The sequence below is a fragment of the Stegodyphus dumicola genome, chromosome 3 (genome assembly GCF_044657685.1).
Source record: "Stegodyphus dumicola isolate Sdum_Otavi_A_Nest chromosome 3, ASM4465768v1".
Lineage (NCBI taxonomy): Eukaryota > Metazoa > Arthropoda > Arachnida > Araneae > Eresidae > Stegodyphus > Stegodyphus dumicola.
In genome coordinates this window covers 233,883,320-233,908,101 of record NC_140770.1, presented here as the reverse complement: position 1 = coordinate 233,908,101, position 24,782 = coordinate 233,883,320, and the positions used below count along the sequence as shown (strand labels likewise).

Genomic DNA, 24,782 nt, shown 5'->3' with positions numbered 1-24,782 from the left:
CGTCTTCTTCATAGGTGGCAACGGTGGTCCACGTATTAGTTCCCTCCTTAATAACATGACCGGCCTTAGTAGTGATCAATGTCTATAAATGGCTACTACCTGCCATTGGAAAAAAAAATTTACGAATTGGTCTTTTATTCAACATAACACACATTTTCCATAAATAGTTAAAATGCATTATTCAGTTACAAGTGAAAGTACTTGCATGAACTATTTTCCATCATTGTTTCACGTAAGAACAAATAAAAGTACAATTTTCTTATGCACCTGTGATTGTCATATTATTTGGATTACGGTAAAGACTGCAAAGATGCTTCTGTGGAGGACTTTCTAAGGGAAACTGGCTCATGTTCACATCACCCGTTAATAAAAGCAGAAAAAGATCTTTACTTAATTGAATGCAACGAAACGTTTAAGAAGAATGATGTACTCATAGAGAACTTTCTAAAATAAAATGATTTGTATTCATGTTATACATAAGGAAATCCACGGAGCTATCTAAACATTTAGATTGTTTGCCAAAATGGGCATCCGATTTGAACTAGTAATATTCAAAAGACGACTTATTACTCTGCTGAGCGAAAAATCTAATTGCTTTTGAAGTTATATTGTAATTCGAACAATCATTGTATTACAATTATTATTATTATTTTTCCCTAATGGCAGATTGTGAACAGTTACAGTGCAACACAGTCCATTAGTCTATACAAGGCCAGAAGTTGCAGTCACTTTATTATGGAGGCATCTAATATGTGGGCCACCATCGCCTCCTATGAAAGGACAAACAGTTAAAGCCATGCCTTCTCTGGGATTCGAACCCAGGCACTTCGTTATCACAGTCAGGCTTCCCTAACCACTATACCATCTGGGCGGCACAATTACAATTATAACTGCATTAGTTGTAGTTTTAACTACAATGAATTACCAGCTTTTCTCAATCAATAACAGATAGCTTAAACTTTAAAGATAATTGGAAGGTCTTATAATTTGTCGAATGGCAATATTCTAAGAAAGTGTAGTCTCCAGGATGGTCGAAGTTTAATTACAGTCTTACATTTCGCATACTCGCAGCACTTGCCCAAAGGCTGTTCCAAGATTATTTCTGTTCACCTCATCCATTAATTTTGGAGCAGAATCATGTCTAGAGACATTTTTTTTCTGAGGACAGTATTTTATATAATAGAAAAAAAAAATAATAATAATAATGCGTCTTCCTCAAGGTGCAGGAAACAACAAGTACTGATAAATTTAATTGAAATTACAATTATAATTTTAGTTAATACAAATACAATGTTACTTTAACGGTTAGAATTACATTATAGTAGTTCTAATGGCAAAAATATCAAATGAGTGTTATAGATTAATATACTTTTACTTATCACAATATTAAACTTTTAATGCCGTTTTATTTTATTTAGCTTATCACAATATTGAGCTTTTTAATACCGTCGGTACTGAAAAAATGTTTTACTACTGTCATGAAATGTATATTCGATAATAGTTTCTCATTGATGTTTTTCTTATATATTTTTCTGCATAATTTATAAATGTTTGCAATGGAAATAATTCTGAGGCTTTTATAATACTTCTAAATTTTCATGAAATAAAGTTCCATTAAGTTTACTTGAAGGAGACTCTCAGTGCAAGCACTCGAAAAGAAGTTATGCTACATTTACATATTATGAAACGGTTGAATGTACAGTATTTACTTGTAACAGCGGTGCTCAATATATCGCGTTTTCTGAAAGAATGCATATGTTGCCTAAAATCGAATTTAAATCACTATAATCAGAATAATTGGCTAAAGTATTAAATTGTAATTTTTACAGCATCAATCGAATTAGTGGATTTTATTGAAAATAAAAATGTGTTGATGTTGACAAGATTTATTCAAAACTTACTGTTCTTATTTTTTATTTTAAAACAAACGATTTAAATGGAAATCCTCAGCTTGCTTTTATTTATTTACATAATAACATTTGATAATGTGAATTGAGATCTCTAAGTAATTTGCGTATTTGAACCCCCCAAAAAAATGTTAAACACCAATTTTGAAGCTTTTGTTTTGGTTTGCTTTATTTTTCCTTCAAAGCACGCGAGAGCTATCTGCCTAAAGGGAGGAATGCCTCCGTGGAGGACATTCTAAGAAAAACTTACTCGCCCACATTATGCACAGAGAATAAGAATTAAAACAATTTTCTTTTGTGATTTACGTAAGGTAACTCTTTCTGTCAAAAATAATCATATGAAAATGCACCGAATTTCAGTACCATGTAATTTAGTTCGGAAACTGAGAGGTATCTGTGACTTCTTGTCTATATGTAGAAAATTTTTAATAAGGTTATTATAACTGAAATTTGTTTCAAAATATTCAATATTCCATAACTTCTATCAACCAATAAATGCGATAAAGGTAAACTCCCCTTTTATAAATATGAAACAAGATAAACGAAATAAATTTGTGGTAAAATGAATTACAAACATTATGTCGATATGACTGACACTGAGCATGTGTTTGTTATTTTAATAGTAATTTAATTATCAATTACATGTAGCTTTCAATAGGAATTAGGTATTTTAAGCCTCTTATAAATTTTTTCTTAGCGTTAAAGCTCGATAACATGAATCAAAAGCAGAAAATTAGTTAAACTACACTGTCTCACTAGTCGTAAGATTATATTACTGAAATATGCATATAAAAACAAATTAACATTTTATAAACGTACATTAAAATACCGAAACGCAATAAAAATCAATAACATTTATACGAGGGCTATCCAGAAAGTAGATTACGTTTTGGAATAAAAAAATAAACAAAGTATAGGAAACAAATTTTATTATATACAGATGAAAGCCACACTCAAATACTACTTTTCTACATAGTCACCATACAAATTAAGGCATTTATCGTAGCGATGTACGAGCTTGGAAATTCCTTCGTCGAAAAATTCGGCCGCCTGCGCCTTCAACCACTTCGTTACCTCTTCTTGCAGCTGTGCGTCGTCATCAAAACGCTGCATAGCCAGCCACTTCTTCATTGCTGGGAATAGGTGGAAGTCGCTCGGTGCCAGGTCGTGACTGTACGGCGGATGAGGAAACAACTCCCACTTAAAAGATTCAAGAACTTTACGAGTGACATTTGCCGTGTGGGGCCGGGCGTTGTCGTGAATCAACAAGATCTTAGAGCTCAACATTCCTCTGCGCTTGTTTTGAATTGCTCTTCTGAGTTTTTGGAGAGTTTGGCAATACCTTTGAGAGTTTATTGTAGTGCCTCTTTCCAGGAAGTCCACCAAAATTACACCTTTTCTGTCCCAAAAAACAGTCGCCATCATCTTCCTTGCCGACATTGTTTGCATGCATTTCTTGGGTTTTTGGGGAGAACTTGTGTGCCCCCACTGCATTGATTGCAATTTCGTTTCACAGTTCACATGTTTCATCACCAGTAACGATGCGATCGAGTAAAGAGTCACCATCCTTATGGTAAGCGTCCAAAAAGTTCAACACTGCAGCCATTCGCTGATTTTTGTGGTCCTCTGTCAAGATTTTTGGAATCCATCTTGCACAAAACTTGTGGTAACCAAGCTTTTCGCTGATGATTTCGTGCAACAAACTTCGCGAAATTTGTGGAAAACTCAAAGAAAGTTCCGTTATTGTGAAATTTCGATTTTCACGGACTTTAGCATCGACTTTTTCGAGAAGTTCGGCGGTCACTATGCTGGGTCTCCCACTTCGATCTTCGTCGTGAACATTGGTTCGGCCATTTTGAAATCTTACGACCCACTGACGCACTCCACCTTCAGTGATAATGTTGTCCCCATACACTTCACGAAGCTGCCGATAGATTTCTATCGGTTTACAGTTTTTTGCAGTCAGAAACCTTATTACTGAGCGCACCTCGCGGGATTTTCAATTAACGCAGACATTTCAAACCGTCACAGTATCTGAACGGAGCACAGCACGAACCTCTCACTAGCACGGCTAGATGCAGACTGAGCTGCGCAACGCTCTGACCCCAAGATGGCCGCGCTAGCCCCGCCCCTAGCGGACACAGACGGAAACGTAATCTACTTCCTGGATGGCCCTCGTACTTAAAAAGCAACAAAGCCGGGCTCATATGAATCACTATAAGAGGCGCCAAATTGGCTATACGAATTCGAAAATTACTTTAATTATTAGAGGAAATAGGCTTCGTCAAACTTAAATCAATAAAACAAACCAAAAAAATTGCAAGAAAACCTGGAAATTAATGCAATATGCATTTCAGTGTTATTTCTTATTTATCAAAAACGAATTTTTTAACGTTTTCATTTGAAAATTATAAATAATTGGCTACATTATTTCTCTGAATTTATAAAACTACGATTAAAAAATACTTTAATAATTATGGTATAATTATGCTATAAGAGCTATGACATTTTGACTTAATACAATTACTTTTGCTTAATACAAGTGTAGCTATTTTTATATTTATATGGACGCGCATTGACCTTTCTGCCTCAGGTGAAAAATTATCTTGGCACGGCTCTGATAAGCAATTAAGATTAGAAATATTCACAAAATTAGTAACAAGGCAATACAAAACTTCCTTTTCTGTTTTGGATTTCCAGAAAAAAATATCTTTTTTCGTCTAACCAAAGCATGGACACAAAACGTGTTCCTTCCTCCATAAGGCAAAAGCAGCCCATCTGCTTACTCGCCTCTAGGCGGTAATCAAAGGACAGTAGGAAACCATCACTTAAGTGAAACGACTTGTTGATTGCCCTACAAGAAGGGGGGAAGAAAATCTAACAAAGGCCGTTTTCAGGACAATTTTGGTTCACACTAAATGAAAAAAAAATTGTAAACATGGTTAATTTTTACTGCAGTTTTCGAGACGTAAATAGATTTGAATGCGAGCCGCCCGGTGGGTTAAATAAACTCACTCCTGTAATCTTACTTTTCTGGCAGAGCTTTGTCTCTAGAGGCGTTTCACGTTACATTATACAAAAGATACTATAATTGTATACATAATTTGACTAAAATTATTTACAAATGTACAAAATTCATAACAGTATATTTTTTTCTTGCATGTGTCAAAGAAAAATTTAATCAATAAAAAAGAGAACATGTCATTATTTATTCTCCATTTTCTCCCACTTGGAAAGTTTTTATAATTTGCTTATTTTAGTTTAAGCTAAAATAAGTTATTTAGTGGTTAGATTACCTATTTAAATACTTCATTAACTTAAATTAATTGCTGACTTGAAAAGTTAATATTTAGCCCATAATATGTTTGAATTAGATAGTATAAATTATAGAAATTTCTTGTAGGTATCAATCTTTAGATTTTGGAGAGAAACTAAATAAAAATTAAATTTTTTCCTTTGCTTTATTATTATTATTGCTTTTTGTGTATATTTTGATAAATATTTAATGAGTAAAACTTATAATTTAGCTAAAAAAAAATTCTATGGGTGGGGGTTAAAAAAATTCAATCTCATCAGCTGCTTTCAGATAGTGCAATCAGCCTGCATGTAATCTAAGCTGTTTATATGTGTTTCATTGCATTCTGTTTGCATTTTATTTTCACTGCATTCCATTTTCAATTTATGAAATTTATCAAACAACAGCATTTTGTTAAAGTCAGATTTCAATTTAAAAATACAGTCCAATTTCTCAATCATTTCATGTGATGAAGAACAAATTTCAATAGCATGACTTGGAATAATCCCATTACAGATGATACTGTAAACAAGCAGTTGCATTATCTTTTTTCCATTTTGCTATCACTGCTGCATCATTATCTGGCTTTATTTTGATTCCATTCATGACAGAAAATACTCCTCTTAGTACAAGTATCTTAGAATTTCCATTGTGAATAATTTCGTCCATTGAATTTGTTTTTAGATGACACATTTAAACTGGCTATGGTAACCATGTTACTTCTGAATTTGACAAATGGAATACAATGGATCCAATTACATTTTTCAGTTATTACTGAGCCATTACAGTCATAACCTGGGCCCATAACTCATTAAGATTTCTTGGTTAAATATAGTAATGATTCATTACTGGCAGCACATCCTAAACCACAACAAAAGGAGATGAAACAATGTTGCTAACTAGTACAGTAGAAGTCCAGAAATCCGCAAAGCTTGGGAGCAGAGGTTGTGTGGATTTTAGGATTTTGCAGAGTTCAGGACAGAAAAGATAAAGCATAATATTCGGACTAAAAGTGCAAAATAAATAAGGCGTATTAGATACATTTAATTAAATTATTATATACATTATTGCAATAATTTATTATATGCATTAAATTATTATTACATACATAAATTGATTATATTATTCATTGTATTATATGTACACAGCATCGAGGTTTGCTGATTTCGCCTGATGCAAAGATTTCCGGTTTCGGATTCCGGTGTTAGAATCACTATTGCTGTAAAATTTCAACTACTTTTCTTTATTTTTCCGTATATCATACACAATCCTGTTGCAATTCCATACAATTCTGCTAAAAATCGAGAAGTAGCACCTGCCTCAATTTTTTGCAGAATTTGCACTTTTTGCATCACCGTCAATGCAACGTGTTTACGTTTTTCAACACTGCAAGCAGTAAAATCATGAGTGCGTTTCTTATCTGTCACTGTATTAAAAAGGGCTGAAATTAAAAATATTCTTAATTTATCCACAAAATATCAGGATTAAAAAAAGGCAGCAATAAACAATCTCGTGAAATAACAAAGCTCAGAAAATACAACATGAATCGTGAAATTGAACGAAGAGTTGAGTGAATCGTCTGCTTTTTTACCTCGATACAGAGATTAGAGGGAAAAACTGTTATCTTATTTTTTAAAACTTTTTTTATGTAAATATTTTGGTATTTCCGTTATGACTCATTATTATTTGATAATTATGACGTCATTATTTGGTAAGTATTTTTTCTTCGATATTTCGTACTCAATGTTGCGGTTTTCGGAACCTATAAACTGAATGTTTATATTTTGAGAGGCAACGTGGATTTCAGGTCAGCGGATTTTTGGATTTGACTGTACAAGGTAAAAGTTATGTAGCCAAATAACATTTGAAAACTGTGACAAAAGAAATAAAGATTTATCACAAGGATGTCAAACTCGCGGCCCACAACAAATATTTTTGTGGCCTGGCCAATATATCGGCAAATAATAATATATAATAATAAAATAACATATCGACGAAGAAAAAAACGAAATGTTTACTGATAAGTAATTAACGATAATTTATTTAGTGTTGTTAGATTACTCACAGCGAGCTGACACACACACTACTTAAATTACAAATGCGTGTGAGTAGCTTGTGTTTAGCTACCTTCGGCTTTTGGGGGACACGTGCACTCAGAACTTGTATGCATCCCCCGATAGCCGAACTCATGGTCTCAGTTTTCCAATCATAGTTTTGTACAATATATTGGTGCATGCATGTGCATGCACTTTGCTTTATTATTAATTATTACTTAATTCATATTGTTACAGATTTCATAGTTATTTATTTATTTAGTTTTTTTAATTTAGAATTGTGATTAGATTTGCTTCATGTTGCCTTAGCAACGCAGACGATTTTTGAAAAGACAGCTGCGTTGGAAGGTTAAAAATAGAACAGCGCGTTCATTTAATACCTAATAAATAAATATCTCGTAATTGCTGTTGCCATCCACAAAAATCCAGATATTTATAGATGTTTCCAGTATATTAGAGAAATTAATTATAAAGCTTATAAAAGCTGAGAACAAACAACTCATCTCAGTAGTAGCTGTAGTTCTAGCGAACTGTTTGTTTACTTAATGCTGTGATTGATTTGTAGCGATTTCGCTGTGAGATAGAATTAGTTTCTCTGTTTTGAATTGATTTTTGCTAAACGTTTGACATTTTGTGATATTGTTAGAATATTTTTGAAGAAATATTTCAGCATTTTGATTTATCTCTTGTGGAAAGAATAAATTTTTGTTAACTTTTTAACGTTAACCATGTTTATTCCAGCCCTTTGTATTCAGTATGTCTATATCAAAACCAAGTGGTAGTAAAAATTCAGTATGTCTATATCAAAACTAAGTGGTAGTAAAATTAAACGAAAAATCGCTGACGAACATAGAATATTCCAAGTAAAATGAAAATTAGAATATTTTTGCTGTGAAATAAAAGATAAAATAATCTGCTTGATATATAATAATACTATTAATGTACCAAAGTTATATAATATTAAACGTCATTACGAACAACACAAATCGAAATATAACAATTACGAAGGATTAATGAGAGAAGAAAAGTGTAAAGAGCTCAAGTTAGGAGTGAAAAAGCAACAGTCCATGTTTAGTAAAGTATTGCAAGAAAGTGAAGCGGCGGTATATGCAAGCTATGTTTTGTCCGAGTTGATAGCTAAACATTCGAAGCCTTTTACTGACGGTGATTTCATCAAGGAATGCCTAATGAAAGCTGGAGAAATTGTTTGTCCTGGAAATGTGAAGACTTTTCAGTCAATTTCATTGTCTCGAAATACAGTTGCGGAAAGAGTTACTGATTTAGCAGTGAATTTAAGTGATCAGATCAAAGCAAAATCATCTAGTTTCGAAAGTTTCTCCATTGCCAGTGACGAGAGCACGGACATTAGTGGCAAAGCTCAATTAGCAGTGTTTCTTCGTTCTTGTGACAAGAATTTTAACATTTTTGAGGAATTACTGGAACTAATACCGATGCCTGGTACTACCACAGGAGAAGATATATTTACTTGTGTTTTTGGACTTCTGCAGAAATACAATCTACCTTTGGCAAAATTAAATTCTGTAGCTACAGATGGCGCTCCATCAATGACCGGGAAAAACAAGGGCTTCGTAGCATTACTAAGAAAAAAACTTAGTGAAATTCACGGTTCAAACATTCATCATATGCATTGTATTACACATCAAGAAGTTCTATGCACGAAAGTAATAAATATGGAGAATATTTTGCCATATATAAAAAAGTTATAAATTTTATAACATCTCGAGGTTTAAATCAGCGTCAATTCACTGCTTTCTTAAGTGAGTTAGATAGTGAATATTCGGGTTTGTCCTACTATACCGAGGTACGTTGGTTATCTTGCTCCAAGATTCTCAAACAATTCTGGGATTTGAAAGAAGAAATATGTCAGTTTTTAAAAACGAAAAATCAAGACGTAAGTTTGTTTTACGATCCAATATGGATACAAGATTTATCTTTCTTGGTTGATATAACCAAACACTTAACCGATTAAAATTTATCGTTACAAGGAAAAGTTCATATCATTACGAACATGTTCGACATAATTAAAGCATTCAAATGTCAACTAGTTCTTTGGGAAAAACAACTTAAAAATGAAGATTTGACGCACTTCCCGATGTGCAGAATGAACAAATCAAGTTTAGATGATACTTGTTCGTATCAAAAATACGCAGAAAAAATTGCAAATTTAACAACTGAATTTGAAACTAGGTTTAATGATTTTAGTTCCCTAAGACAAATTTTTTTTTGTTTTCTTCGATTTTCTCAATAAGTATTGACTCAGTACCCAGCCATATGCAAATGGAGGTGATCGAGATTCAATGCAACTCAAATTTGAAAGCAAAATTCATTGAAGTGGGCGTGCCTGAATTTTAGAAATATTTACCAGCCAGGTTTGAAAATACTCGAAAATTCGCATATGAAATTATTTCCATGTTTGGTAGCACTTATCGGTGCAAGCAGTTATTTTCAGTCATGAAAGGTAATAAGTCTCCTATTAGAAACCGTATTAATGATGCTCACTTTGGGTCAGCGTTGAAAATTATCACTGCAAACAAAATTTCTCCCGAAATAGGAAAGATAATAGCAGAGAAGAGATGTCAAGTATCAGGACGTAAACATTAAATTTTTCTTGTTCTTTTCTATATAAATATATATATATGTTTATTATTGTATTATTCGAAATAAATCTACGTTTCTATGAATATTGGTTTTTTTTTTTTTTTTTTTTTTTTCGGCCTGCCTAAAGTTAAACCTTGTTTGTTTGGCCAAAGTGTACCTATGAGTTTGACATCCCTGATTTATCATTTTCATTTGGGAAAAAACATATACATCAATAAAGTTTTAAATATGTGAAGAAGGGTCATGTTTTCCTTTATATTACAGCTTTAATATATAAATATACATATTAAAAACCTGTTATATATCTCAGGTATGCACTAAATGATGCAATGTGAATATCCAATTAGCTGGAAGTTTTTTTTTTTTTTTCTTCTTCTTAGTATTGTTCTACTATTGGGTCCAGATTAAAAAAATGTATGAGTGTATGCATGCATGTACGTATATATGCTCGTATATGTGTATAGGTATATACACACATACATTCGTACTAACACGCATACATGAACACACCTATTCATACATGCATACATATCAATATTTCTGAATTCAGCCTTGATAACAGAACAGTACCTTTTTTCACCCCAACAATCATCAGCCCTCCTTCACAGGAGGTTAATCTGAAATATCCATACAAGGAAATATTGGCCAGATGCTTAATATTTAAGGGCCCTCTAAATTTTCTATAAGACATTTTCCTCACTTAAAAAACTTCATTTCTCATTAAGACTTATACGTAAATTACATGTGCAACTGAAAAGAAAGACTTTCAACATCAGCTATACAGCACGAAATTAAGCATTTAGATTCTATACCCATCTGAGTTTAACATGCTTCAAACTAAACTTACTTTGAAGAATTGATATTAAAGGAAGACTTGAAAGCTAAAACTTCACATCAAACTAAAATAGATATCTCCATTTAGTGCAGTGCAGATATTGAGAAAAAAATATTCTTTTATACTATCTACTGCCAGAATTTCAGCTGGTGCTAAACAGCAATAATTTATCAATAAATATCTGCCTCCATATTGCACCCATGTCCTCAATTATTGTTGGGCTCATTTTTGTTCCATTTGCTTATAGCAAGTATTCTTTTCATCAATTAATTATAACCTCCTGTTCAATATACATTCACACTCATTCTATGGGTTTTTATGTTAGATCATATCACATGTGTATCCGTGTAAGAATTAAATAAAAATTCAAATTGTCTAAGTTGAATAATGACAGCTGATTCATCAAAGCATACAATTTGATTTAAAACTTTCAATATCAAATAATAATTACATCAAATAAAAAATGCTTACTTTCCGAGCTAATGATAACAATATTTCATCCATGAACATACTGAAACCAACATACTGTCCAAAGCATTTTCTGTATACCTAAAAAAATATATATAATTTGCACTAAGAAATCAATTCCAAATAATATGTATGTAATTTTAATAATACATAGGAGAAAAATACAAAGTACAGAACCTTTTCATTTTCTTAAATGTAATTTAGAGCTCTTTGCTTTTGATTTACATTAATTTATAGCTTCACATATCATTCTTATTATAAATAAGCATGAAATTTAAATAAACATAACTTTACTTTTGTTATGCAATATTTAACAACCAGTAATTCATGTTTATTTATTTTATGACACAAATTTTAATAGATGAAACTATCCAGATACCTGTTGATTTTCAAAAGAGTTAACTACTCAAATTGCTAGTATCAAGATAAAATAGAGCGCACAAGTATTTTCGAATGTCCAATATTTATTTTGCTGATCTTTACTTTGTTCGATAGTTTAATATTAAATTATTTTTCATACAAAGGAACAAGAGATATTTAAATTACAATGGATTAATTAAGTTGCCATTGTAAAAAATAAATTTAAAGCCAATCAGTAAGGTTTTTCATGAGAAATGGAATACGAGGTTTTTAACTTAATAATTTATGTGATACATGTGGCAAAGAAATAACCCCCACCCACACACAGAGTTCATTAAGAAAGCTTAAGCATTTTTCCTATTAATTTCTTTATTTAAAAGCATTGAAGATAAATGTTGCAAACTACACGTAAACTATTTACATATAAACATACCACATTCGAATTTTAATCTAAATAAAAAATTCAAAACAAATATAACCAAAAACACATACCTCATTAGATACTACAGAATAGTGACAAATGCTATATGATCCAGGGTGGTTGAAGCGCTTTAGTGCATCTTCCATTACATAATCCATATCAATTACAGGAAATATTGCTAAATCCTCTTGAATTTGTAAATAAGTTGATGGGCAGTTCAAAGAAGATAACCATTCTTTCATAGGTTTTGGACAATAACATTGTTCATGATATAAAATTCCTATTTAAGTAGGAAAAATAAAATACATATATAGTATATTTTCACGATGTACAGAAATTAAAAGTTAAAATTCATCATATATTCTTACAAAATGCAGTTGATTATAAAAAAAGATGTATACATTGTATAGCGCTAAAAGGATATGGCAACTCTAACTAGGAATGTGTTCAAAAACTTGGAATTCTAAATACATTTATATTCATGTAAGCATTGCGTCACATGCAGTACAGCATTTGATACAATGTATACATGAATATAAATAAAGAGGTGCTAAGTTACACTCAATAAAATTAGTTTTAATCTGAAAAACAAAGGAAATACTACAAAATTACAAATGTATACTAAACAATTATATGAAACTATTACAAACATCTAGAAGACAAATGAAATATTTAATGTACTGTATTTTCTGTTACACAGGTGAGATCCTACATAAATCTTACTAAAACATATTGCTTAGATAGAGAAATTTCATGCAACTTTTTTTCTTGTCTTCAATCCAACGAAGCATAGACCACAAGTAAGACTATTGGTTAAAAAAGATGCATACCTGTGTAATAAACTACTTGGCTATACATTTTGTTCAAAGTGACATTATCATGCATCAAAATTCAGCTTTTTGAACAAGTCTTTCCTATTATTCTATGGCAGCAATTTTTTTTTTTCTTTCTGAAAGTGATGCATTATAACATATAATATTCAAAATTTTAATGCTATAGTTAAAGATAAAATTGCATTTACTTTTAATAAATTGCTATGTTATGTAAAATGAAGTCTTTTATCTATTACAAGGGAATTTCAAAATGATACTACTGCACTTTACAAAGTTTCATAGAAGAAATAACACATGAGAAAGCAAAATTAAAAAAAAAAAAAAAAAAAAAAGAGCGAAGCCGGTGAATGTAAAATAACGCTGCAAATTAGTACATTTGTTGCTCTAAGTTTATGTTGATGATACTTCGATTTATGCAAATGTTTTTCAGTAGCTCAAGTTATTTAAAAAAGAATGAGACGATGGCAATGATCATTTTTTTCAAGGAATAGGAAGTATTTTGCACAGCATGTGCAGATTACTTCCTGTTCCTTGAAGAAAAATATCACTTTAAATGACATCATTTTGAAAATATTTCAGAAATTTAGAAAAGTATAACCAAAGAACAAAATTCCAGCAAATTGATTCCAAAATAGTAGCCAGCTTTAGAACAGGGTTTCTCAAACATGGGGAATTTCATAGCTTTGATGGGGAATATGGTCAACATCTTATTTATTAGCTAATTTAGTTTCAGATTATGAATATAAAATCTACTTTTATTCAAGTTTTGGTATTTATCAATATTTTCTATCTATTTTGTTTCATTTATTTTATAAATTAATTCATAAATGAAACAAGAATAATTAAAAAATAAAATTTATTAACATTAAATTAATTAAAATTAACTGTGTTTAATTAAGCACATTAAAAATAATCTAAATCTATATGTTGTTTTCAAATTTTGAAAGGGAATGGTCATTGTTGCACACTGCTATAATGGATGCAAAAATAAATATATATACAGGTTTTGCTAGATTTTTGCATGATATATTAACACATGAAGCAATAGATTAATTTTAAATAATAAAACCTTTAACTATAGCATAACTACTATGCATTAAATTAACATAGATGATAACTGTGTTGGAGGGAGAAAAACCTGACCAACCACAGCAATGAAGAAACATGAAGTGTTTTGTATGTATGATTGTACATGTATGAGCGTGTATGCACATATCTATATGTGCCCATACATACATATACACATGCACACATACATGCATTTCTGAATCTAGCCCGATAACAGAAGAGTACCTAGGTACCAATAACATAAGAGTATTTAAAAATATGCTTGCGAGAAAATTTCTAACCATCCCCTCCAAAGTTTTATGTATTTCTGAGCTAATTACATTGCTATATTTAAATAAAAGTTTTAAAAATATTTATTTACATTTCATGCATTATGTTATGCATTATAAAAATATCACAGCATTAAGTGGCATTATTCATGATTTTGATAACTTTGTGGGAGACCTTAGAATGTATCATCCATGGATATTACAGCATGCTTATTGTATTATTAATTACTTATTGAGCAAATGAAGTAACATACGAGGTATCAAATAATCTTCACTTTCATATATTACTTTTTTAATAAATGTAAAAAAAAATATTAATTAAGAAAATGAAAAGCTGCATTAAGTGTTTAGTACAAAAATAAGAAAATTTACTAGACAAAATCCAAAAATTCATTTAAATAAAATCCTTTTTATAATAAAACAAATTCTTTTGAAAAAGTGTGTTAGCAGCATTATATGAAAAGATATTTTTACCAATATTCTGTACTAATTTCTACTTATATCATATATTAATCGGTACTTAACTTATTATCACTATTACTTTAGATGAAGTTGCCAAATTTTCAGAAGTCTCCAAACTCTAGCAACAATGCACATAACAGTTCTTTAAGTAACCATACACATTGTAAGTTGTACAGTACAAAGTCCGTAATCCGGACGTCCATTATCCGGAATGATCTATAATCTGGACCTCAAAGCCCACAAACTTTTTTTTTGTATGCTTTACGCATGAGCCTAAAGAATGCGCATACATTACGCGCCCTATACTTCCACAGTTATAACACCTTAGTTCGTTACTGTTATTAGGTATAGCGCGTGCTTTATTTTGTGTGTTAGTATTTATTTTTCGTATTTGGAACGCGGATTTTCTCATAAATTTTTAATTTCTCTTTGAATTCAGAAATAGTTTTACACCCATACAAAATAATTTTGTTACTACTCTGATTGGGTATTCCATTGATTACATAATCAATGGAATACCCAATCTTGCCATTCTAGGACAACTCTAAAATCAAGAATTGATGAATCATCAACAAAACCGCAACTGGCTATTTCACGAATGGCAATTAAATATTCGGAAAGGGATTCACCAGGTTTTAAGTGTGGTTTAAGTCCAGACATAGTATAAATGAACCGTATTTTTTTCTACTTAGCACGATATTACTTGCGTAATCAGAACAGCTTGGCTCAATAATTTGTTTCTCTAACCATTCTGAAATCTGTTTATCAATTTCACGCTGCTGTGTGTGTGTGTGTGGGGGGGGGGGGGAAGACGTTGCGGTACGCAATGAACTGGAAATTGATCTGTCAGCACTATCCTCATCTTCAGTGCAGATGTTTTTATTTTATTCAGCTTATAATTCCTACGCATAGTATTTCGTCTTGATGGACTTCGTCTTTGATATGATTTAAATCATTTTCCTCGTCATTATAAATATCAAGAATACACATCAAATAGTTTTCTGGTTGCAATTTTCTAATTTCGACTATGCGTAATGTATGCTTTACCCATGCGCGGTTGAAAGAAATGTTTAATAAAGTACACAAATAAACATTAAGCTTTTTTTTTTTTTTTTTTTTTTTTTATAAAATTTGATACCCTTTAGATCATAATTGCTTTTTATTTCATAAATTATGTTTTCATATTTTAATTGTATAATTTCTGCATGCCATCTTACCAGTTTTAAATTGATGATCTATAATTAGGAAAAACCGCTAATCCGGAATCGCTGAAGTCCTGACAAGTCCGGATTACGGACTTTGTACTATAATCCCAAAATTCACTAAATCACCTTTATTTCTGTGAAAAATTGCCAAACTGTGCCAAGGTAGTTAGTTGTGTTAAGATGTAAGTACCTATTAATTATTATTATTATTTGCAATTAAATTTAGATACCTATTTATTATCAAAGATATCTTGTAGTGTTCCCATTAGTTCACGAGTTATTTAAATTTTTGAATTTTTAATGAATTCTCTTATTTCCTTTTATTCTTTAGTTTAATCCTGAGCAGTGATAGGCAAAAGTTTTCATATTACCATTACTGCAGGGAAACTGCAATGTACTATGGTGCAGAGTGACACAAAATGTATTGTTACGTTTTTCTCTTTCTTCTGTTCTGAGACCATTTGTTACGTTATTTTCTTCCTTCACGTTCATACGGGGTTCATAGATTTGGAGTGAATAACGACGACACTTGATGAAGTATCGAAACACACTTTATTTACCCAATATTATCAGGACAACTCCAAAGTCACTTTTTACAGTCTTCAAAGATCTACTATAAACACGCTGACACAATTAGCGACACAGCTTTCACACTATCAGGCTATAACGGTGGAGACAGCTTCCTACAAAGCACCCGAGTCCACTTTACGGAGTACAGCTCCCGACTCTGCTTGGTCGTTCTCGGAACTCCACGTACTCTCGAGACTCTCCACGCTACAACTCGCGATGCACTCGACCACACACGAGCACAGCTCCCGACTCTTCTGTTCAGTCATTCCCGGAGTTCAACACACTTTCTCGATGATGCACTAACCGTGCTACACTAACAGACTCCTTCAGTGAACTCGACGACCCACTTGGCACTCGCTGCCCGGCTGTCAACTCGATCGATTCCGCAGGGATTGACTCACCAGACGAGACACACTCTCGATGAGAGACACACACTACCTGACTGCGGACCAGCAGGGCTTATATAGTTTTTGGCTTGTGTTCGAGAACATTCTGGGCTAAACCGGTAAGAATTTGTTCCAGATGGTTCTCTATCGTCCATGGTATATCGCCAATTTTGTCACCAAATATCGCCAAATGGGCAATTTTTTTATAAATGTGGCAATCCTGCCTTCCCTTGCCATTTTAGGGCAACTCTAAAACTGCTCTGCGGGGAAGCTATCTTACCACGCCTGTACATTTCGTAACACTGCCCCTTCCCAAGAACTGCACGGACAAAATGTAATGAAACAAACATAAGGTATAAATAAATAACTAAAAAAACACATATTTACACTATGTACAAGTTACATACACAAATTAAACACATCACAATTTTAAATTATACAAATTGAAGTTCATAGTGAATTTCAATCTCAGTCTTTTCATTAAGTTATACTCGGGTCAAATACTTTTCCACTGCAGTTTTCAGATATATTTATGTTTTGCATATCACAGTCTGAAGATTCAGTTCTTTGAAACTTTCCTTCCACAGAAAGATCTGAAACAGTTTGCTCACCAATCTGAAGTTTGTTCGCATCATGTGTACAGTTCACATTAATATTTTCAGCAGCTGGTACATGCACATTTTCCTCCATTTCCTGGGAACCAGCTTCAAATTCTGCATCAGAGTCATGAACAGAGCCCGATACCTTACAAATGCAAGTATCTTGGTTTAGAATCAAGATCAAGTCCTTGTCTGCAAAACCTGGACTATGAGGCATACACCCAGTTTGTGAAGTGGATGAATTTTCTTGCCATACTGGAGTGCACTGTTTAAGCTGTACATAAGCTTCTCCCATCTCTGCATCACATGCACTTTCAGACGGTTCAACACCTGCTGCCTGCAACTTCGTAACTTCACTATCAGTTTTGACGAACATAACAGTCGCATTTTCATTTTCTTCCACGTCAGGCACTTAAGAATCAAAAGCTTCTTTTCTGTCTTTTATTTCTTCATGTTTTCATTCTTTTTCTTTAATCCCTTTAGATGTTTCCTCCATCATTTCTTGATCTTTCTCAGGCAATTCATTAGCTACTTCCTTCTTTTCTTCATCCTTTGATTCTTCAGATGCCACTTCTCTCATTTCCACATCGTCTTTTATGCCTCCAATTTCTTCTGTAAGCTCCACTTTCATCTTTTGGAGTTGCTCTCGCACATTTTCTTGGCTGCCATTTATCTCTTCTCGTCAGCCTTTCTTCTCTTCTAGTCCAGCTTTGATCTCAGCTGTCATCTCTTTATATCCAGCTTTTGTCTCATCATATCCGGCTTTTATCTCAGCATATCCGGCTTCTATCTCAGCATATCCAGCTTTCAACTTCTCCTGTCCGGCTTCCATCTTTTCTTGGAATTCAGCAAAAGCAGTCACGAGCTGTTTTAATAGATCTTCTATTGGTCTCGTCACTGGCATTCACCTTGAAATCCCATTTCTGACACCAGTTGTTACGTTTTTCTCTTTCTTCTGTTCTGACACCAATTGTTACGTTATTTTCTTCCTTCACGTTCGTACGAAGTTCGTAAGGATTTGGAGTGAATAACGATGACACTTGATGAAGTATCGAAACACACTTTATTTACCCAATATTATCAGGACAACTCCAAAGTCACTTTTTACAGTCTTCCAAGATCTACTATAAATATGCTGACGCAATCAGCGACACAGCCTTCACACTATCAGGCTATAACGGCGGAGACAGCTTCTTGCAAAGCACCCGACTCTGCTTGGTCGTTCTCGGAACTCAACGTACTCTCGAGACTCTCCACGCTACAACTCGCGATGCACTCGACGACACACAAGCACAACTCCCGACTCTTCGGTTCAGTCGTTCCCGGAGCTCAACACGCTCTCTCGACGATGCACTAACCGCTCTACACTAACATACTCCTTTGGTGAACTCGACGACCCACTCAGCACTCGCTGCCCGGCTGTCAACTCGATCGACTCCGCAGGGATTGACTCGCTAGACGAGACACACTCTCAATGAGAGACACACACTTCCTGACTGCGGACCAGCAGGGCTTATATAGCTTTTGGCTTGTGTTCAGGAACATTTTGGGCTAAACCGGTAAGAATTCGTTCCAGAAGGTTCTCCGACCGTCCGTGGTATATCGCCAATTTTGTTGCCAAATGTGGCAACCCTGCCTTACCTTGCCATTTTAGGGCAACCCTAAAACTGCTCTGTGGGGAAGCTATCTTACCGCGCCTGTAGATTTCGTAACAGTATCCTTGAAAAGGGGATGTGTTTAATTTAAAATTATGAATTTAAAGACTGGTTCCAATTAAGTTTAATAATGTTAGTAATTTTGTTTCAAATTTTATATTTTACATATATTTTTATATATAACCATTTAGTTTCTAAAATGCATTCACCTAATAGGTTCTCACAAGTGTTGAGATAATGTCAAACCTGAATTATTTTAATCTTTCCCTCTCCTTATCTTCTGATGAATAAATTGAGTATCTCATGAGGCATGAAATCTAGTTTTTCTTAAAGTGTCACATCTGGGAATTCCTTAGTAATGGGTATCCAGTATGTTTTATTTCACCTTGTTTCAATTCAAATGTTAGAAATATGAATACTTTTAGAAAAAGGCCTGGGAATTGCAGTCATATGAAAGATCCTAATATTTCCATCTCCTTGCACAAATTGTGAATTTGGTGAGGAAATTTTAATTCAATAATTTTTTAAAGCTTTATGTATCTCTATATAGATTCTCCCCATTAAACATTAAAATAATTTAAAATATGTAAGAAAATCATAACTATATTTGCTATCAAAAGAAAAAGCACAGAAAATTGACACAAGCTGCTTTTATAAAGCACCTTGCCCACAAAGGGCATTTTAAAATTAAACTTGCTACTATAGAGGATTTATTTGATTGCAAAATTTTAAAAAGGAAGAGAATTTGCACCTTGAATTTCAGTGATTTGATTGTAAATTAATTTAACCAAGTAAAAATCAGGAACCCTCTGACATTCAGAGTTATTTCTTTGTTGAAAGGGTCACAGGATAAGCCTGTGGTGCCATTTGAAATTTGTATATTACAAATTGAGATACAAAGCTTCATAGTTTTGGCAACTAAGTACAGAGGTTCTTTTAATGAAGAAGTACCCTCTTGGAACTCTTCCAAAACTAATTTAATTAAATAAGACAAATCAAACGTTATTTTAAAGTAAAAAATTTATTAAATAATCATTTCTTTCTTTTTACAGATTAAACTTTAAATTCAATGAGAAAATCTAAATGATAAATTACTTTTACTCCACTCAATATATTAATTCTTAATTAGCAATTAGAGTTATTACTATCAATGATGTTATTACATGAAATTAAACAACTACATTATAGGCTATTCTTACAACACAAAAATTGTTAGTAAATATACAGATTTAAGTAATTTCTCACCTTCAATGATATATGGTGCATCAGCAACCCACTCATCTTCATATACAATATCTATCCTAACACCAAAGCAAGTTTCATACAATCTATAGCGAGCAATGAAAAGCCCATCTTTTACATGAAGCAACTGATACCATATACGGCACTTCTGTTTGACACCAGTTACCTGTATTGTTAAACTTTGAGGAGAAGATGAAAAGCTGAAAGAAAAATGATTTATTTTCAAACATTATTATCTCTTCAGTGATATGTTTATTTTTTAATCAATTACAAATCTGAGAAACTAACTGACTTTCGTAATATTTATTCTCTGAAGGCATCCTTGAAATAAATTTTAGGCTTCACAAAGCCCCATACAAATTATCTTAGCCTGAGATAGTAAATTTCTGTGTATTATATGCATGGCTGTTAAAAATGCTCAGGAATGGAAATTCTCTTACATTTAGTGTAACGAACAAAATATTTTGCTTGAGCTACAGTTTACAATGCAAACTCATTTAAATACCAAAACAGGTATATGGATAATACACTTAGAAAAACTGTTCTGCCTAAAACTCATAAGCAATGAATATACTAGATGTAACTAACACTCGAAAATTTCTTTTCATCTGCATATGAAAATGTAGTATGTTTCCATTATTGCAAAATCATTTCTTAATGCTTAGGAGAAGGAATAAGATAAGTATAATAAATAGCATAATAAGAAATAATACATGACACCTTTATTAAACTAAATATGAAACAAAGTTAAATCTTGCAATTTCTAACTCTATAGATTTGAGAACTTTATTATCATTATTCATTTAAACAATAAAGTATAACTGAGCAAGAAAGTAGTCACTGATCTATTAATCTCAAAGATGCAGATGACATTTTCTTCTTCCTATTTCTCCAGTGACACAACACATACTTTATGCATATAATTAGGTGCTTACATATTAGTAAATAAACACCAACAAATTTTCAAGATGCCCCAAACTTTGATAACTACACTAGTGTGCAAAACTAAAGCAACTTTTCTAATTCTGGCTATAATTTTGCAAGAAATCAACTGGGAGACATCAGGTTCACACTACAGAGACATAATGTAGTACTTAAAGGCAAAGGATAGTATAGTAGCAAAAACATTAATAGGATGCACACAGTAGGAAACAAATAGGGAAAAATAAAATTTAAAAAAAAAAAAAAAGCTTCATTGACAGAAAATAAACTGTCTGGCCAAAAGGGAGACCAACAAACCAAACAGCCTTAGTAAGAATGTGACCTTTCCTAACTGCAGGGTTCCGTTTCGCCATTTGTTGATACTCGACATTAGATTATCTAAAACAGTTCTTGGGGTAAGAGTTCCAGTTCTTCAAGGAGGCATCTGTTTCAGCTGTCAAGTGTCCTCTGAGGGTAAGATGTGCCACCAAACATCTCCTTAAAGAATCCCATACATGGTCAATGGGATTTAAATCAGGAGAGTATGGTAGCCATTCAATTTTGTGGGTATCTTCACTGAGCAGCATGAGTCCTCTGTGGCTGTGCATTGTCATCCATAAAAACAAAGTCAGGACCAATGGTACTCAGGAAAAAGATGTATATGGGTTAGGATAACTTCATCACAGTAAGAATATTTGGTAAATGAATATCTGCTGAAAATGTAATTTATACATATAGTTTGGTACTTATATATTAGTAAGTAAACACCAACAAATTTTCAAGATGCCCCAAACTTTGATAACTACACTAGTGTGCAACTTTTCTAATTTTGGCTTCAATTCTGAAAAAAAAAAAAAAAAAAAAAAAAAATCAACTGGTAAACACCAGGTTCCTACTACAGAGACATAATGTCGTACTTGAAGGGAGAGGATAGGGGGAAAGTGCAGAATCACCCACTGCTTGAAGCATTTTTAAGAATTGCACATACTCGGTATTCATGTACACATCAACCTTTTTTCACTTAAAAAAAAAAAAAAAAATAGTACCAGAATTGCACAAAAATGTCATTGCGTACTCCCTTGACTTTATCCATGTACATATTGACCTATTTTCACTTAAAAAGTCAAAGAAAATTGACAAAATCCAATTCTTCTTACTCTCGTAAAAAGTGCCAAACAAATGAGTGGATGATTCTGCACTTTACCCGAGGATAGCACATATAGCAAAAACATTAATAGGATACATACAGTATGGAATAAACAGGAGGGGGGAAAGGATAACTACACTTGTGTGCAAAACTTAAGCAACTTTTTTAATTTTGGCTGTAATTCTGAAAAAAATCAACTGGGAAACACCAAGTTCATACTACAGAGACATAATGTACTACTTGAAGGCAGAAAATAGGGGGAAAATGCAGAATCACCCACTGCTTGGAGCATTTTTAAGAATTGCACATACTCGATATTCATGTACCCATCAAATTTTTTTCACTTGAAAAAAAGGTTAATCTTCGGATTATGGTAACTCGGCAATTTTTTGGCGAAAATTTGGCGACCAACTTTGCTACAGCAACCTGCTAGTTTTTTTTTTTTTTGGACGCCATTTTGTTTTCACGAAGTAAAGGCTTTTTTTTTTTTTTTAACTGAAAATTTTTTTTCAACAATCTGCTAGCCAAATTATGCTTAAGCTAGAACTTTTCTGAAACAAAAGTGCTTAATCATGACAAAGATTAGATGCAAAATTGGGAGAAAGTGCAGAATCGCCCACTGCTTGCCGTGTTAAGAATTGCACATACACGGTATCCATGTGCACTTTGACCTATTTTCACTTAAAAAAAAATCCCAGAATTGCACAAAAATTGCATTGCGCACACTCTTGACTTTATCCATGTACACTGCTAAAGTCCTAGCAAGTAACCTTTACCGCCTTACCAAAATGTTGCCAAACTATCTGTTACCATATTCCAAAGATTAGCCAAAAAAAATCCCAGAATTGCACAAAAATGGCATTGCGTACTCCCTTGACTTTATCCATGTACATATTGACCTATTTTCACTTAAAAAGTCAAAGAAAATTGACAAAAATCCAATTATTCTTACTCTCATAAAAAGTGCCAAACAAATAAGTGGGTGATTCTGCACTTTACCCGAGGATAGCATGTATAGCAAAAACATTAATAGGATGCATACAGTATGGAACAAACAGGGGAAAAAAAGGCTTCATTGACAGAATGGCATTGGTATTAAAAACTGTCTGGCCGAAAGGAAGAACAACAAACCAAAGAGCCTTAGTAAGAATATGACCTTTCCTAACTGCAGGGTTGCGTTTCACCATTTGTCGATACTCAACACTAGATTATCTAACAGTTCTTGGGGTAAGAGTTCCAGTTCCTGCTGTTTCAGTTTGTTTGTTCTCTGAGGGTAAGATATGCCACCAAACATCTCCCTAAAGTATCCCATACATGTTCAATGGAATTTAAATCAGGGGAACATAGTAGCCAATCAATTCTTTTGTTCACTAAGCAGCAGGGGTCCTCTGTGGCTGTGCATTGTCATCCATAAAAAAGGATAACTTCATCACATTAAGAATATCTGGTAAAAGAACCTCTGCCGAAAATGTGGAGTTCTGCCTGTCCATTCATTATAATGGCTCCCATTAAAAAAGCATGCCAGGGCTACCCAATGATCTTTTTCCTTGATGTTAGTATATTCCTACCTCTCTGTATATCAAATGGCATTGTATTTGTCAGACTGAAAGAGCTCTCTTTCAGAAAGAGGATATGATTCCTTTGATGAGGTGTCCAGCCCGTGTGTTCTCTACACCACTATAAACAGTCCTGCTGATGGGCTGCTATCAGTGGTATGCAGCATTCAGGATGATGAGTAAATAGGCCAGTGGTTAATCTTTGGATTATAGTAACTTGGCGATTTTTTGGCAAAAATTTGGCGACCAACCCTGATACAGCAAACTGCTAGTTTTTGTTTCGACACCATTTTGTTTTTAGGAAGTAAAGGCCTGTTTTTTTTTTTTTTTTTTTTTACTCAACATTTTTTTCCAACAATCTGCTAGCCGAATTATGCTTATGCTAGAACTTTTATGGAACAAAAGTGCTTAATCATGACGAATATTAGGTGCGAAATTGGGACAAAGTGCAGAATCGCCCACTGCTTGCCGCGTTTTTAAGAATTGCACATACGCGGTATCATCCATGTACACGTCAACCTACTTTCACTTGAAAAAACATCCCAGAATTGCACAAAAATGGCATTGTGCACACTCTTGACTTTATCCATGTACACTACTAAAGTCCTAGCTAGTAACCTTTATCGCCTTACCAAAATGTCACCAAACTACCTGTTACCATATTCCAAAGATTAGCCAGGCCAGCTTTATGGAGTTGCCTGGATACAATAAACCGGGACACGTGTCATCCAGTTTCTAGGCACAACTGCTGAGCAATGTTGCAGCTGTCTGGTATTGATCTCTTTTTACCTCCAGGGCAATATCAGTAGTCACTGTTGTTTCCCTTTGCTAACCAACACTAACCTTTCTTACAGCTGCACTTGTCACATAAAAGGCTTTTCAAGCTTGTGAAACAACATTTTCATCAATT

General features: G+C 33.1%; 1 protein-coding gene across 2 annotated transcripts in view; it reads right to left on the bottom strand.

Annotated features, from left to right (window-relative positions):
- Nucleotides 1-24,782, bottom strand: part of LOC118205523 (protein O-glucosyltransferase 2-like) — a 77,183-nt gene that overhangs the window by 49,233 nt on the left and 3,168 nt on the right. For both annotated transcript variants that reach the window (XM_085813913.1, XM_085813914.1), the window contains exons 2-4: nt 20,252-20,448; nt 12,031-12,239; nt 11,182-11,259 (exon numbers count right to left, since the gene is read on the bottom strand). In XM_085813913.1, the coding sequence (XP_085670039.1) occupies nt 11,182-11,259; nt 12,031-12,239; nt 20,252-20,448 (484 nt within the window). The remainder of the gene's footprint in view (nt 1-11,181; nt 11,260-12,030; nt 12,240-20,251; nt 20,449-24,782) is intronic.